Genomic DNA, 11,186 nt, shown 5'->3' on the forward strand with positions numbered 1-11,186 from the left:
ACCACGACGCTGCTGCAAAAGCTTTGAGGACCCTGCAGAACGAGCCCCCACCCGAGAGGCTGGAGGTGAGGAGAGAGCAGAGCTGGAGCTCCTTGACGCTTTGGGTGTAGCAGGAAGGTGGTAGGGAAGACACCATCTCAAGTTGCTTTCTCTAAGAGGATGTATTGAGAGTTGTCCATTATGTTTGTTATTTGATAGCTTACAAGTTTTTATACCCTGTAGCTTTCTTGCCTTTCTTCTCCCTTAAAAAAACATGTCTCAGCAAGAAAGTCAGGTGCCTTCTTTTGTGCTCAATGGCATAGTTTTGAGTGAACATGTTAGAAAGATTGTGGACTCACTTGAGTTGTGAAGAACATGCATGGCAGAATTCTTTGGTGCTGAAGATTATGCTTGCCAGAATCTCTGATTTATGGTACCAGGTTAGAGGGTTTTCTAAAGCCATTTTGACCAGTCTTTCTTTCTTTATTATCTTGAAGTGCCAGTTATCCATTGCTGCTTAAAACACTGTCACAAAAATTAGTGGCTTAAACACCTACAGGCCTTTATTTTGCTCACAAGCCTGCAGTTTAGGCAGGGCTTGGCACGGGGAGCTTGTCTCTGCTGCACGTAGCTTGGGCTGAGGCAGCTATGCAGCGGCTGGAGGATCTCTTTCAAGATGGCTCCTTCACATGGCTGGTGAGTTGTTGCTGGCTGTCGCCTGGGAGCTGAGAGGGGGCTTTGGTCCGGGGACCTCAGTTCCTCTCCTAGTTAACCTATGCAGAGATTGTTTACACATCCTCACAGTGTGGTGGCTAGGTTCCAAAGGTGAGCGTTCTAGAAGACAGGAAATGGAAACAGCTGCCAGTTTCTTAGGACCTAGGCCCAGAAGTCAGCACAGCGTCACTTCTACCATATTCTGTAGGTCAAGCAGGCACAGAGCCCAGATTCAAAAAGAGGAGGTACAGAATCTCACTTTTGGTACTGAGGTAAAATTCACATAACATAATTTCACAATTTTAACCATTTTAAGTGTATATAGTTCAGTGACTTTTAGTATGTTCACAATGCTGAGAACCCCACTTCTGGATGAGAGGAGTATCAAAGAACCTGGGGGCTGTTTTATTTTTTGGCCACACCATGCGGCTTATGAAATTTTAGTTCCCCAACCAGGGATTGGACCTGGGCCCTCGGCAGTGAGAGTGCGGAGCCCTAATCACTGGGCTGCCAGGGAACTCCCTTGGGGGCTGTGTTTTAAAATTATCACAATAGGTAAAGGATTTGAACTCTGTGACTAAATAGGAATATGGGTCTTAGAAAATCAGTGATTCCATGCCATTGAGGGTCCAGAGTTCCAGGAGAAACCCACTGAGTTAGAAAACACTGAGATTTCATGATTCTGTTTAATCATAGTATGAAATGCTTCCTGAAAACATCCCTGGGAAGCATTTGACTTTTCTTCCTCAAGAAACAAGTCCTCAAAGAATAAGAAGATCTTGCACAGAACATTGGGCTAAATGGGTGATGATAGGTATGAAGTTGAAGGGACCCTTGGCAGGGTGCTTGCTGAGGTCCATTGTGTCCAGCTGTCCCCCAGGGTGACCCAGCTCAGGGTGGTGCTCTGTGGCTTCATGGCTGCTGTGCAGGAAGGTTTTGTTTTTCTTCTGTTGCAGTGCATTTCCATCTTGAGTGTCATCACGCATTTTAACAGAGATGATCTGTTTCCTGGGTCCACTGAGGACCAAATAAAGGAGAATGGACTATAGCTTAGAAGAGGAGAATTTAGTGAAGTGAAAGGATGAAGTTCTCAGTGGTGAGATTTGTTAAAAACACCAAAGGTAGTGAAATCTGAGTTATTTTTGGAGGCTTCATTTTTTGAGTTGACTTTGGTGCTAATATAATTGGAGTCAGATGGAGTAGGTATTTCTTGGTTCCTTCTAGCCAGCAGTTGTTAAATGATCGCTGAACAGTGGTATGTGGGTTGTCTGCTTCAGAATCACTTGAGAAGTTAAAAAAAAATTCCTTGGCCTAACCCACATGAATCTAGATTCCAATGCAGTGGGTCTAGCCAGGAGTCTGGCTTTTTCTTTTTTTCCTTTTTTTTTTTTCTGGCTGTGCCACACGGTATGTGGGATCTTAGCGCCCTGACCAGGGATCGAACCCACGCTGCCTGCAGTGGGAGCGTGGAGTCTTAACCACTGGACCACCAGGGAAGTCCTGCTTTTATTTTCTTTTTTAACATGCTCTTAGAGTACCTCTAAAGCACAGTCAGGGTATGGGAATCCCAGGTCCTAAGTATTTTCAGTGCTTCCCAGGCAGTTTTCCCCCTTGGAATTCTCCTTGGAAGTATGTACTCACTGGATCGCTGCAAAGGGAAAGCTCCCGTCAGTGTCTCAGAGTGACTCACAGAGCAGTTGGTTGGCTCAGGTCTTGAGGTCAGGGGGCTGTAGTGGACACCCTGTCCTCAGCTCACCTGACGTTCTATAAGCAGCTTGGCTGGGAGTCATGATCATCACTTGTGCCCCTTGTTTCCTCCTCTTTGCCCCTTTTCTAATTCTATATGGTTTGAAGTAGAGACTTCAGAAATGAGGGTCATTAACTAGGATATGACCTTTTCTTTGAGGTAATAAGTGAAACACTTGGCTTCCCACCTAAATGAGCTGGCCCTGGTCTACCAGGCCCCCTGGAGGGTGGGCAGCAGGGGAGAAAGACATTTTTAAAAGATAGCTTTAATTTTTTTTCTTATAAGTAATGCCTGTGAACTATAAAAATTTTAAAACTCAAAAAAAAAAGAAAAACAAATGCTGTATAAATTTACCACTTGTAGATAGTCACTGTAAACATTTTTGTGGATGTCAGTGCACATATAAGTAAGTACATGCACCTGTTTCACAAAAATGGGATGATATTGTATAGTAACCACCTTTTTTTCACTGAAGTGCTCATTATGAATATGTTGTAATGCCATTTACTTATAATTCCATGGAGGACTCAAATTCAACGTGGTTCTAAGTAGTTTTTTTTTTTTTTTTTTTGGCCACACTGCACAGCATGTGGGATCTTAGTTCCCCGACCAGGGTTCGAACCCACACCCCTTGCACTGCAAGTGCAGAGTCTCAACCACTGGACCACCAGGGATGTCCCTTAAGCACTTGTTAATGGCTGCACAGTGTTCCATTGTGTGAGCATACCAGTTTATTTTTTCAGCAACAGAGGCTTGGTTTTTAGGTTGTTTGCAGTTTTTCCTGTTATAAAAATAGGTAGTGAAGAACATTGTTGTAGTTAAATCTTTGTGTACGTCCGTGATTATTTTTATGAGCCACAGTCCTAGAAGTGGAATTGCATGGTAACGTATATGGCCAAGTTCCCCACCAGGAAGATGGTACCATTTTAGGCCTCTGACAACAGGGCCTGAGCAGCCTGTTTGCCCACAGCCTGCCAGCACTGGAAATTATCATTTTAAACAAATTGTCCATTTTGCTATTGAAAATTTTTAGCTCATGTGGTGGATCAATTCACCTTCTCTAAAATATACCCAGTAAAGCTGGTGGTTTCTGTCTAAGACAGGTGTGGTTTGGTCCCTTGATGACAGGCACTATGCTCGGCTGACCCTAAAGGTAAACAGCAGCACTGCCCCTCCCCATGTGGAGCTTGGTTGAATGGAGCATCATCAAAAAGTGCATTGCTAGGATGGAAGTAGCAAGTATCATGAGAGCATAAAATGTCTTGTTTAGGTAGGAGTACTGATGGTGCATTGAGGAAGAGTCATTTAAGCGCAGACTGAAGATGAGCAGAAGAGCAGGGGAAGTACATTCCCAGCAGAGGGAGCAGCTTGAGCAGAGGTCCTGAGTTGGGAAAGCACCTCTATTCTGTTCTATTCTGTTCTGTTCCTGTCCTGTCCATGGCTTGTGCTAATAAAGGATGACTTATTCAGTGTTGAGGTGTTAGGAGTAAGATGGTCATAACTACAGTATCTGTAATAGAGGAAAACAGGAAGTAGCCTAATATGTCCATTAGTAGGGAAATGGTTAAATAAATGAATACATTTATCCCAGGAGTATCAGAGTGTGGTATATCTATTTACGTGGATGTGAAAGGAGGCCCATAATGTATTGAATGGGGGGGGGGGAGAATCATGATCCAGAGCTGTTACTACGTGTATAGTGTGATTGTGTTAAGTAATCAAAAGCGCCAACTGTGTGTGCATGTATCTGTATATATTTGCATGTGCATAGTTTCTATCTTAAAGCTTATAGCAAACTTTAAAAGTAGTTTTCTCTTGGTGGTAGTGGTAGAGGACAGACTTTTAAAAAATTGTATTGTTTGAAGTTTTCTTTTTTTAAATACTACTTCTGAAAAAATAAATAAATGCAGTTCTTCCTGGTCTTGAGTTCTTATCTTCACTTGAGCCAGGGACATATTTAAGTAGGACTAAAACTAAAATTGGAGACCTTAATCTTCATTATACTATCAGGGTCCATTCGACCCAATTTTCATTTTTGAGCTTTCTCTACCTCTGTAAGAATTGATATTGCATGACTTCTATTCTTTTTCTAGAGGTTTTAAAAAGAACAAAGAGAAAACATACTTATTTTTGAAAGTAGAATAATGATTTCTGTCTTAAAATGATCATGTGGGTCCTTTGGGTCCATGTGGGTCCTTTGGAATCTTAATTTTCCTATGCTTTGAAAAACATTTTGCTGCTGTCCTCCTACATATCATTTCAACACTCTTCATCATATTTTCCCAAATATGCAATAAACAAGACTAAAATAATAATAAAGTGGAAGAATGATGAAATCCCTGGTGGATGATACAGTAGTGAAATAATTGTCATTATTGCATCATCCTTTAATGCTCTTACTGCATTGCCTAATGTATCACATTATCTTTCAAGAAGATACAAAAGAAGACTGGAGACACCATCTTTTTACTCTACTTTTAGCTTTTGTTGAACTCAGGAGAGACTTCAGAATTTTTCTTTTTCCATCCGTACTGGCAAAGAGAAGAAAATTGATGGAGGAAGATATTTTCATTATTAGGCAAATCAGAAGATGAATGCAGAGAGACAAACAGCAGTATTCTAAACTCTAATGGTGATGGTGAGATTGAGTGTTGATGTGACTCAGACTGGGAGTCTTCAGTTGATACCTTAGATAAGTTTTCCCAGACTTGAAGAGTCGGCAGGTGAACTATGTATTTCTCTGGTGTATGGAAAAGAAGTGTGCATTCTCTTCTGGTCAGTCATTCAACAGGAAGGACTTCGCTGCACAATATTTTGCAACAAGAACTGGACCATCCTGTTTTGTGTTTCTAAAAAATTTGTGTGGCAGCATTCTCTCATCTTATATGATGTTTGGCCACCAGAGTTTTCTCACCACTTAATGTCCACAAAATAACTGGATACATATAGAAAGAGGTGTATGTATTAGAAGGAAATTGATGATACAACAATGAAAAAAAATCATTAGATCCTTCTTTTGGTGTTTATAAATCTAGAAATGAAAGCATTTTGTATTGGGTTGGCCAAAAAGTTCGTTCGGTTAGTGAATCCGTTCAATAATGTTCTTGCGTGAAAATGAAAAATGTGTCTTTTATTTTTACTTAAAACCGAACGAACTGTTTGGCCAACCCAGTAATTACAGAGCAAAGAAGATGGCTTTTCTCCCTTCAACAAAGTTATGAGTCAGTTTCAAAAGTAATGTGTTTTGACAATACCAGTACAAGAAGAATCAGAATCATGATAAGCTAGAACCCATTGGAGGTGGATTTGAAATCTGGCATCGTTACTATGGGCAGTGCTCAAAGATCAGGCGTGACAGCTGGTGAGCAGTTAGTTGCATTTAATGACCTTGCCCATTTTGGGTATATGTACCTTCCTTCCTGACTATAAACCTGGAATAAAAACTTAGGTTTGTTATTTTAATTTTTTATTAAAGTCTCTAATGAAATGACTTTTGTTGTCCTTTTATTCTGTATGTTATTTGTAAAATGTCTTTAAATATAGAAAAATAAAGAGGGCCCATTGGAGCCAGATGGTAAATGGTGATTACTATTTTTCCCTGGCATATTGAGGGTTAAGCATGGTTCAGAGTGTTTTTTTCTTTTCTTAATGTTGCCTAGATTTTATTGCTGAACCATACACTATGGGATTGATGTTAACAGTAATTCCCACTTCATGAAGGTAAGACTGAGGGCCCGCTACACTTTCCTCATCTCACTGGGAATGGTATTTGTGGATTTGTTTTGAGTCATTTGCTGCTTCCCCCATTGCAACATTTTGTCCAGTCCAGATAATATTAAAATTATTTATGTAAAAGAGCAACATAATCTCACTTCCAGATAAATGTATATCTGTTTCCTGTTTTGCATTTTTATTTTACTGGCTGCTTTGTCCCTTTTGCAATTCCTTTAGAAGCAATACCTTCGAGCAGTGAATCTCAACTCTGTTTGCTAGTAAAATCACCTGGGGACTTAAAAAAAAAAATCAAATACTATATATAAAACGATATCCTGGGACTTCCCTGGTGGCGCAGTGGTTAAGAATCCATTGCAGGGGACACGGGTTTGAACTCTGGTCCAGGAAGATCCCACATGCTGTAGAGCAAATAAGCCCATGTGCCACAACTATTGAGCCTGCGTTCTAGAGCCTGCGAGCCACAACTACTGAAGCCTGCGTGCCTAGAGCCCGTGCGCTGCAACAAGAGAAGCCACCGCAATGAGAAGCCCATGCACCGCAACGAAGAGTAGCCCCCGCTCACCACAACTAGAGAAAGCCCGCGCGCAGCAACGAAGGCCCAACGCAGCCAAAAAAAAAAATATATATATATATATATCCAGGCCGTATCTGCAGAAACTTGAGTTCACTTATCTGGAGCAGGGCTCTGGCATCTGTATTTGTAAAGCTCCCAAGTGATTCTAATGCTGCTATGGTTGAGAACTACTGGCTGAGAGTTTAAAATTTAGTAGTAGACCATTGTTTTTTATCAGACTTATGTGGAACCTCAATATGCAAAATAGAAAAATAACATTTCATTAGTAAAACTTATAAGTTTGAACTTTAGAATATTTATAAAAGGCAATCAATGAGAATGATTTATGTGAATTTTCACAACACAAAATTATACTATATATTTGTTTTGGTCCATTTGGAAAAAAAAGCCACATGGCTGGGAGCGGTCCAGTCCCATTTTAGAATAGCAGTTAACTCTTCTATGGGAAGAAGAGAGAGAAGGGCTTCATTCATTGTTTTCCTTATAAAAGCAAAAAAAAAGTTGATGTCAGTAGTGTCTAGTGTTGGCATTTGTTAAATCCAGCACAATTGCCTCTTACGTTATTATCTGTACTTTTCTGTATGTTTGGGATAGGTCATAACTAAGAATAAATGTTAAAAGGAATTGAGCTGATATAGTGAACAAAAGATGAAAATTGGGGTACCTGCATGGCAATAGAAATATTATCATCCTCATCACCTGGTTTATTTCCAAATTTGGTTCTTGTTGCACCTAAGGAAAACATTCTCATTGACATAGTTATTTATCACGAGAGTGGACCAGTTTTTAAAATAACTCATTTATTTAAAAAATCTGTGGATACTCTTCAAATAAACAGCTGTCAGAAAACTTGTTTGTGTACAAAAATGAGCCTGTTAGCACAAGTTAATGTGTTGATGGTCTCTAGTGTGTTACTGTTTGGTATGAAACACATAGTTTTCTTTGTTGCTTTTCAAAAAATTAAGGTCAAATATATAGATAATATAAAGGATGCCATTTTAACCATTTTTTAAGTGTATAGTCCTATGACATAAAATATATTCTCAATGTTATGTAACTATCACCACTGTCCATCTTCAAAACGTTTTCATCATCTCACACAGAAACTCTTGTACACATTAAACAAAACTCCACCTTCCCCCCCATCCTCATCCCCTGTAAACCTCTGTCCTGCTTCTGTCTCCGCACTTGCCTGTTCTGGATACCTTGTATAAGTGAATATTTGTCTTTTGTGTCTGGCTTATTTCATTTATCGTAATGTTTTCGAGATTCATCCATGTTGTAGCTTGTTTCACAATTCCATTCCTTATTAAGACTGAGTAATAATATTCCATTGCATCAGTATTCCACATTTTGTTTATCCATTCATCTGTTGATGGATGTTTGGGTGGTTATCATCTTTTGGCTATTGTGAATAATGCTGTTATGAACACTGATGTGCAAGTATCTGTCCCTACTGAGTATATATTTAGCAGTGAAGTTGCTCTTATTGTAATTCTAAGTTTAACTTTTTGAGGAACCACCATACCGTTCTCTACAGAGGTTGTACCATTTTACATTCCCATCAGAAGTGTACAAAGATTCCAATTTCTGCACATTCTTGACAACACTTGCTATTGTCTGTGGCTGTCCTTATGGGTGTGAAGTGGTATCCCATTGTAGTTTTGATTTGCATTTCTCTATGATTAGTGATGTTGAGCATTTGTATATGTTCTCTGGAGAAATGTCTATTCAAATTCTTTCTCCATTTTTGAATTGCATTGTTTGTTGTTGTAGTTATTTTTATATTCTGGACATTAATTCTTTATCAGATACATGATTGCGAATATTTTCTTCCATTCTGTGAGTTGTCTTTGCTCTCTTAATCGTGTCCTTCAATGTACTGAAGTTTTTTTGGTTTCTTTTTGTACAAAAGTTTAAAATTTTGAGTCCCAATTCATCTATTGGTTTTCTTTTTTTAAAAATTAATTTATTTGTTGGTTGTGTTTGGTCTTCGTTGCTGTGTGCGAGCTTTCTCTAGTTGCGGCGAGCGGGGGCTGCTCTCCATTGCGGTGCACGGGCTTCTCACTGCGGTGGCTTCTCTTGTCGCGGAGCATGGGCTCTAGGCACGCGGGCTAGATCTAGAGCGCAGGCTCAGTAGTTGTGGTGCACGGGCTTAGTTGCTCCGCGGCATGTGGGATCTTCCTGGACCAGGGCTCGAACCCGTGTCCCCTGCATTGGCAGGCATATTCTTAACCACTGTGCCACCAGGGAAGTCCTGTTGGTTTTCTTTTGTTGCCTATGCTTTTGGTGTCATATCCAAGAAATCATTCCCAAATCCAGTGTCATGAAGCTTTTCCCCTGTATTTTCTTCTAAAAGCTTTATACTCTTAGCCCTTATGCTTAGGTCTTTGATCCATTTTGAGTTAATTTGTGTATGTGGTATGAGGTAAGAGTCCAACTTCATTTTTGTGTGTGTGGTATCTGGTTTTCTCAGCACTATTGTTGAACATGCTTACTTTTTAAAATACAGTATTTTTTTTGTTGTTCTTGTTTAAACCTATTTAAAAAATAAATTTCAAATCAAACCTCTTTGGAACTCTAGCCTTCTAAGACACCTTGCTTGAACATTTCTGGCTTTAAGGATTCACTCATAAAAAGGCAGGCCCTCTTTCTCCTTATGATTTAAACAACACGCATAAAAGTGTGTTTGGCTTAATTAATCACCAGAAGTTGCTATGCAAACAGTTTTGACCAGGTAGTGAGTGAAGTGAAACCAGATTGGAAAGAAAACATTATCATCATGGAAGGAGAGAAAGAATTACAGTGTCTGGTTAAATTTACTTATACAGGATTATATCCTTAATTATATTATTATTTTTTTTATTTAGAGTTTTCTTTCTTTTAATTATAGCTTGAAATACGGATCCTGTGTTAGGGTTAGGATCTACCTGATAAACCTAAGGAAATGCACAACAAATCAAATCCTGGATGGTGCTACATCTTGCCTAGTCAGTGATTTCAGCCTTGGGTTCCTGTTATATAGTTCTTATCTTGGAAATAGGATTTTACAAATTCTTTGACAAAAGAATCCCAGTAATAAGAAAAACACAGCTGTCTTGCCATGTTTTGGGGTCACTTTGCTATTACTGAGCTTATCTCATTTCTTGTATTATCACTGCCACACAGTATAGACCCCATGTGGTCCGTGTGCACAGAGAAGATCTCTGCCCCTCTGTAGTCGCAGCCTGTGGAGGACTGTAAATGAACCTTGTTAGAAAGCTGGAGTCAGCTTTTGTTCAAGGTTCTTTATTAGTCTGCACCTTGCGTTTTTGCCAGCAGCAGTGAAGTATGAGGCACGTGGTGGTTTTGTAATTGTTCCACCGCAACTTTTTTTAAAAGGTGGTTTCCAAGGATTTTTTTTGTCCAAATAAGAAACCCACATACCTAGGTGGAGAGACTTACATTTGTCCTTGCCATGCCCCACATAGACTGTACTTGGACTTTTTCCAGAATGTGGCTTGCCTGTCCTTGAGGGGGCTTCGGGAGTCCCTCTCCCTGAGCGGCCGTGGCTCACTACAACACGATTAGACTGATCCGTACCCAAAGGCCTGTTTTGTGTGGACTGTTTATGTTGGATTTATGAGGTAGAAACTAGCCAAAGTTTGATAGGACGCTTTTTTTTAACCTTTTAATTTCAGTGACACATGGAACACATGTGGCTCTGTTCACGGGGCTACTGTTGCATCCATAAAGCCTAGTTTCAGTGCTTTTAAGATTTATCATCACAACTGGGATCTTGACCGCTTTAACAAGAGTTCACTACTAACCAATTATTCTTTCTTTAGGTGAACGGAAGAGAATCAGAAGAAGAAAATCTCAATAAATCTGAAATAAGTCAAGTGTTTGAGATTGCACTTAAACGGAACTTGCCTGTGAATTTTGAGGTAAGCTTATTTTACACATCTATTATACTGTTGGTGTTCATCATCGGAATTGTATTTTTCTTAAATAACATTGGAATGATAATCATATATATGTGAATCTTCAAATTTAAGATTCAAACTTTATTTATTTTTAAGAAATCATGTTTTATTAACAGAAGAATATACAAATTTTTTTTTTTTTTTTTGGTGGTACACGGGCCTCTCACTGTTGTGGCCTCTCCCGTTGCGGAGCACAGGCTCCGGACGCGTAGGCTCAGCGGCCATGGCTCACGGGCCTAGCATCTCCGTGGCGTGTGGGATCTTCCCGGACCAGGGTACGAACCCATGTCCCGTGCGTCGGCAGGCGGACTCTCAACCATTGTGCCACCAGGGAAGCCCCCAATTTTTGTTTTTCTTTGAATTTTATTTATTTTTTTAATACAGCAGGTTCTTATTAGTTATGCATTTTATACACATCAGTGTATAGATGTCAATCCCAATCTCCCAATTCATCCCACCCCCCAACCCCACC

General features: G+C 39.8%; 1 protein-coding gene across 1 annotated transcript in view; it reads left to right on the plus strand.

Annotated features, from left to right (window-relative positions):
* Nucleotides 1-11,186, plus strand: part of STAU1 (staufen double-stranded RNA binding protein 1) — a 42,292-nt gene that overhangs the window by 9,127 nt on the left and 21,979 nt on the right. The window contains exons 7-8 of the mRNA XM_007446394.1: nucleotides 3-65; nucleotides 10,577-10,675. Coding sequence (XP_007446456.1) covers nucleotides 3-65; nucleotides 10,577-10,675 — 162 coding nt within the window. The remainder of the gene's footprint in view (nucleotides 1-2; nucleotides 66-10,576; nucleotides 10,676-11,186) is intronic.

The sequence above is a fragment of the Lipotes vexillifer genome, unplaced genomic scaffold (assembly GCF_000442215.2).
Source record: "Lipotes vexillifer unplaced genomic scaffold, Lipotes_vexillifer_v1.1 scaffold251, whole genome shotgun sequence".
NCBI classification, from domain to species: domain Eukaryota; kingdom Metazoa; phylum Chordata; class Mammalia; order Artiodactyla; family Lipotidae; genus Lipotes; species Lipotes vexillifer.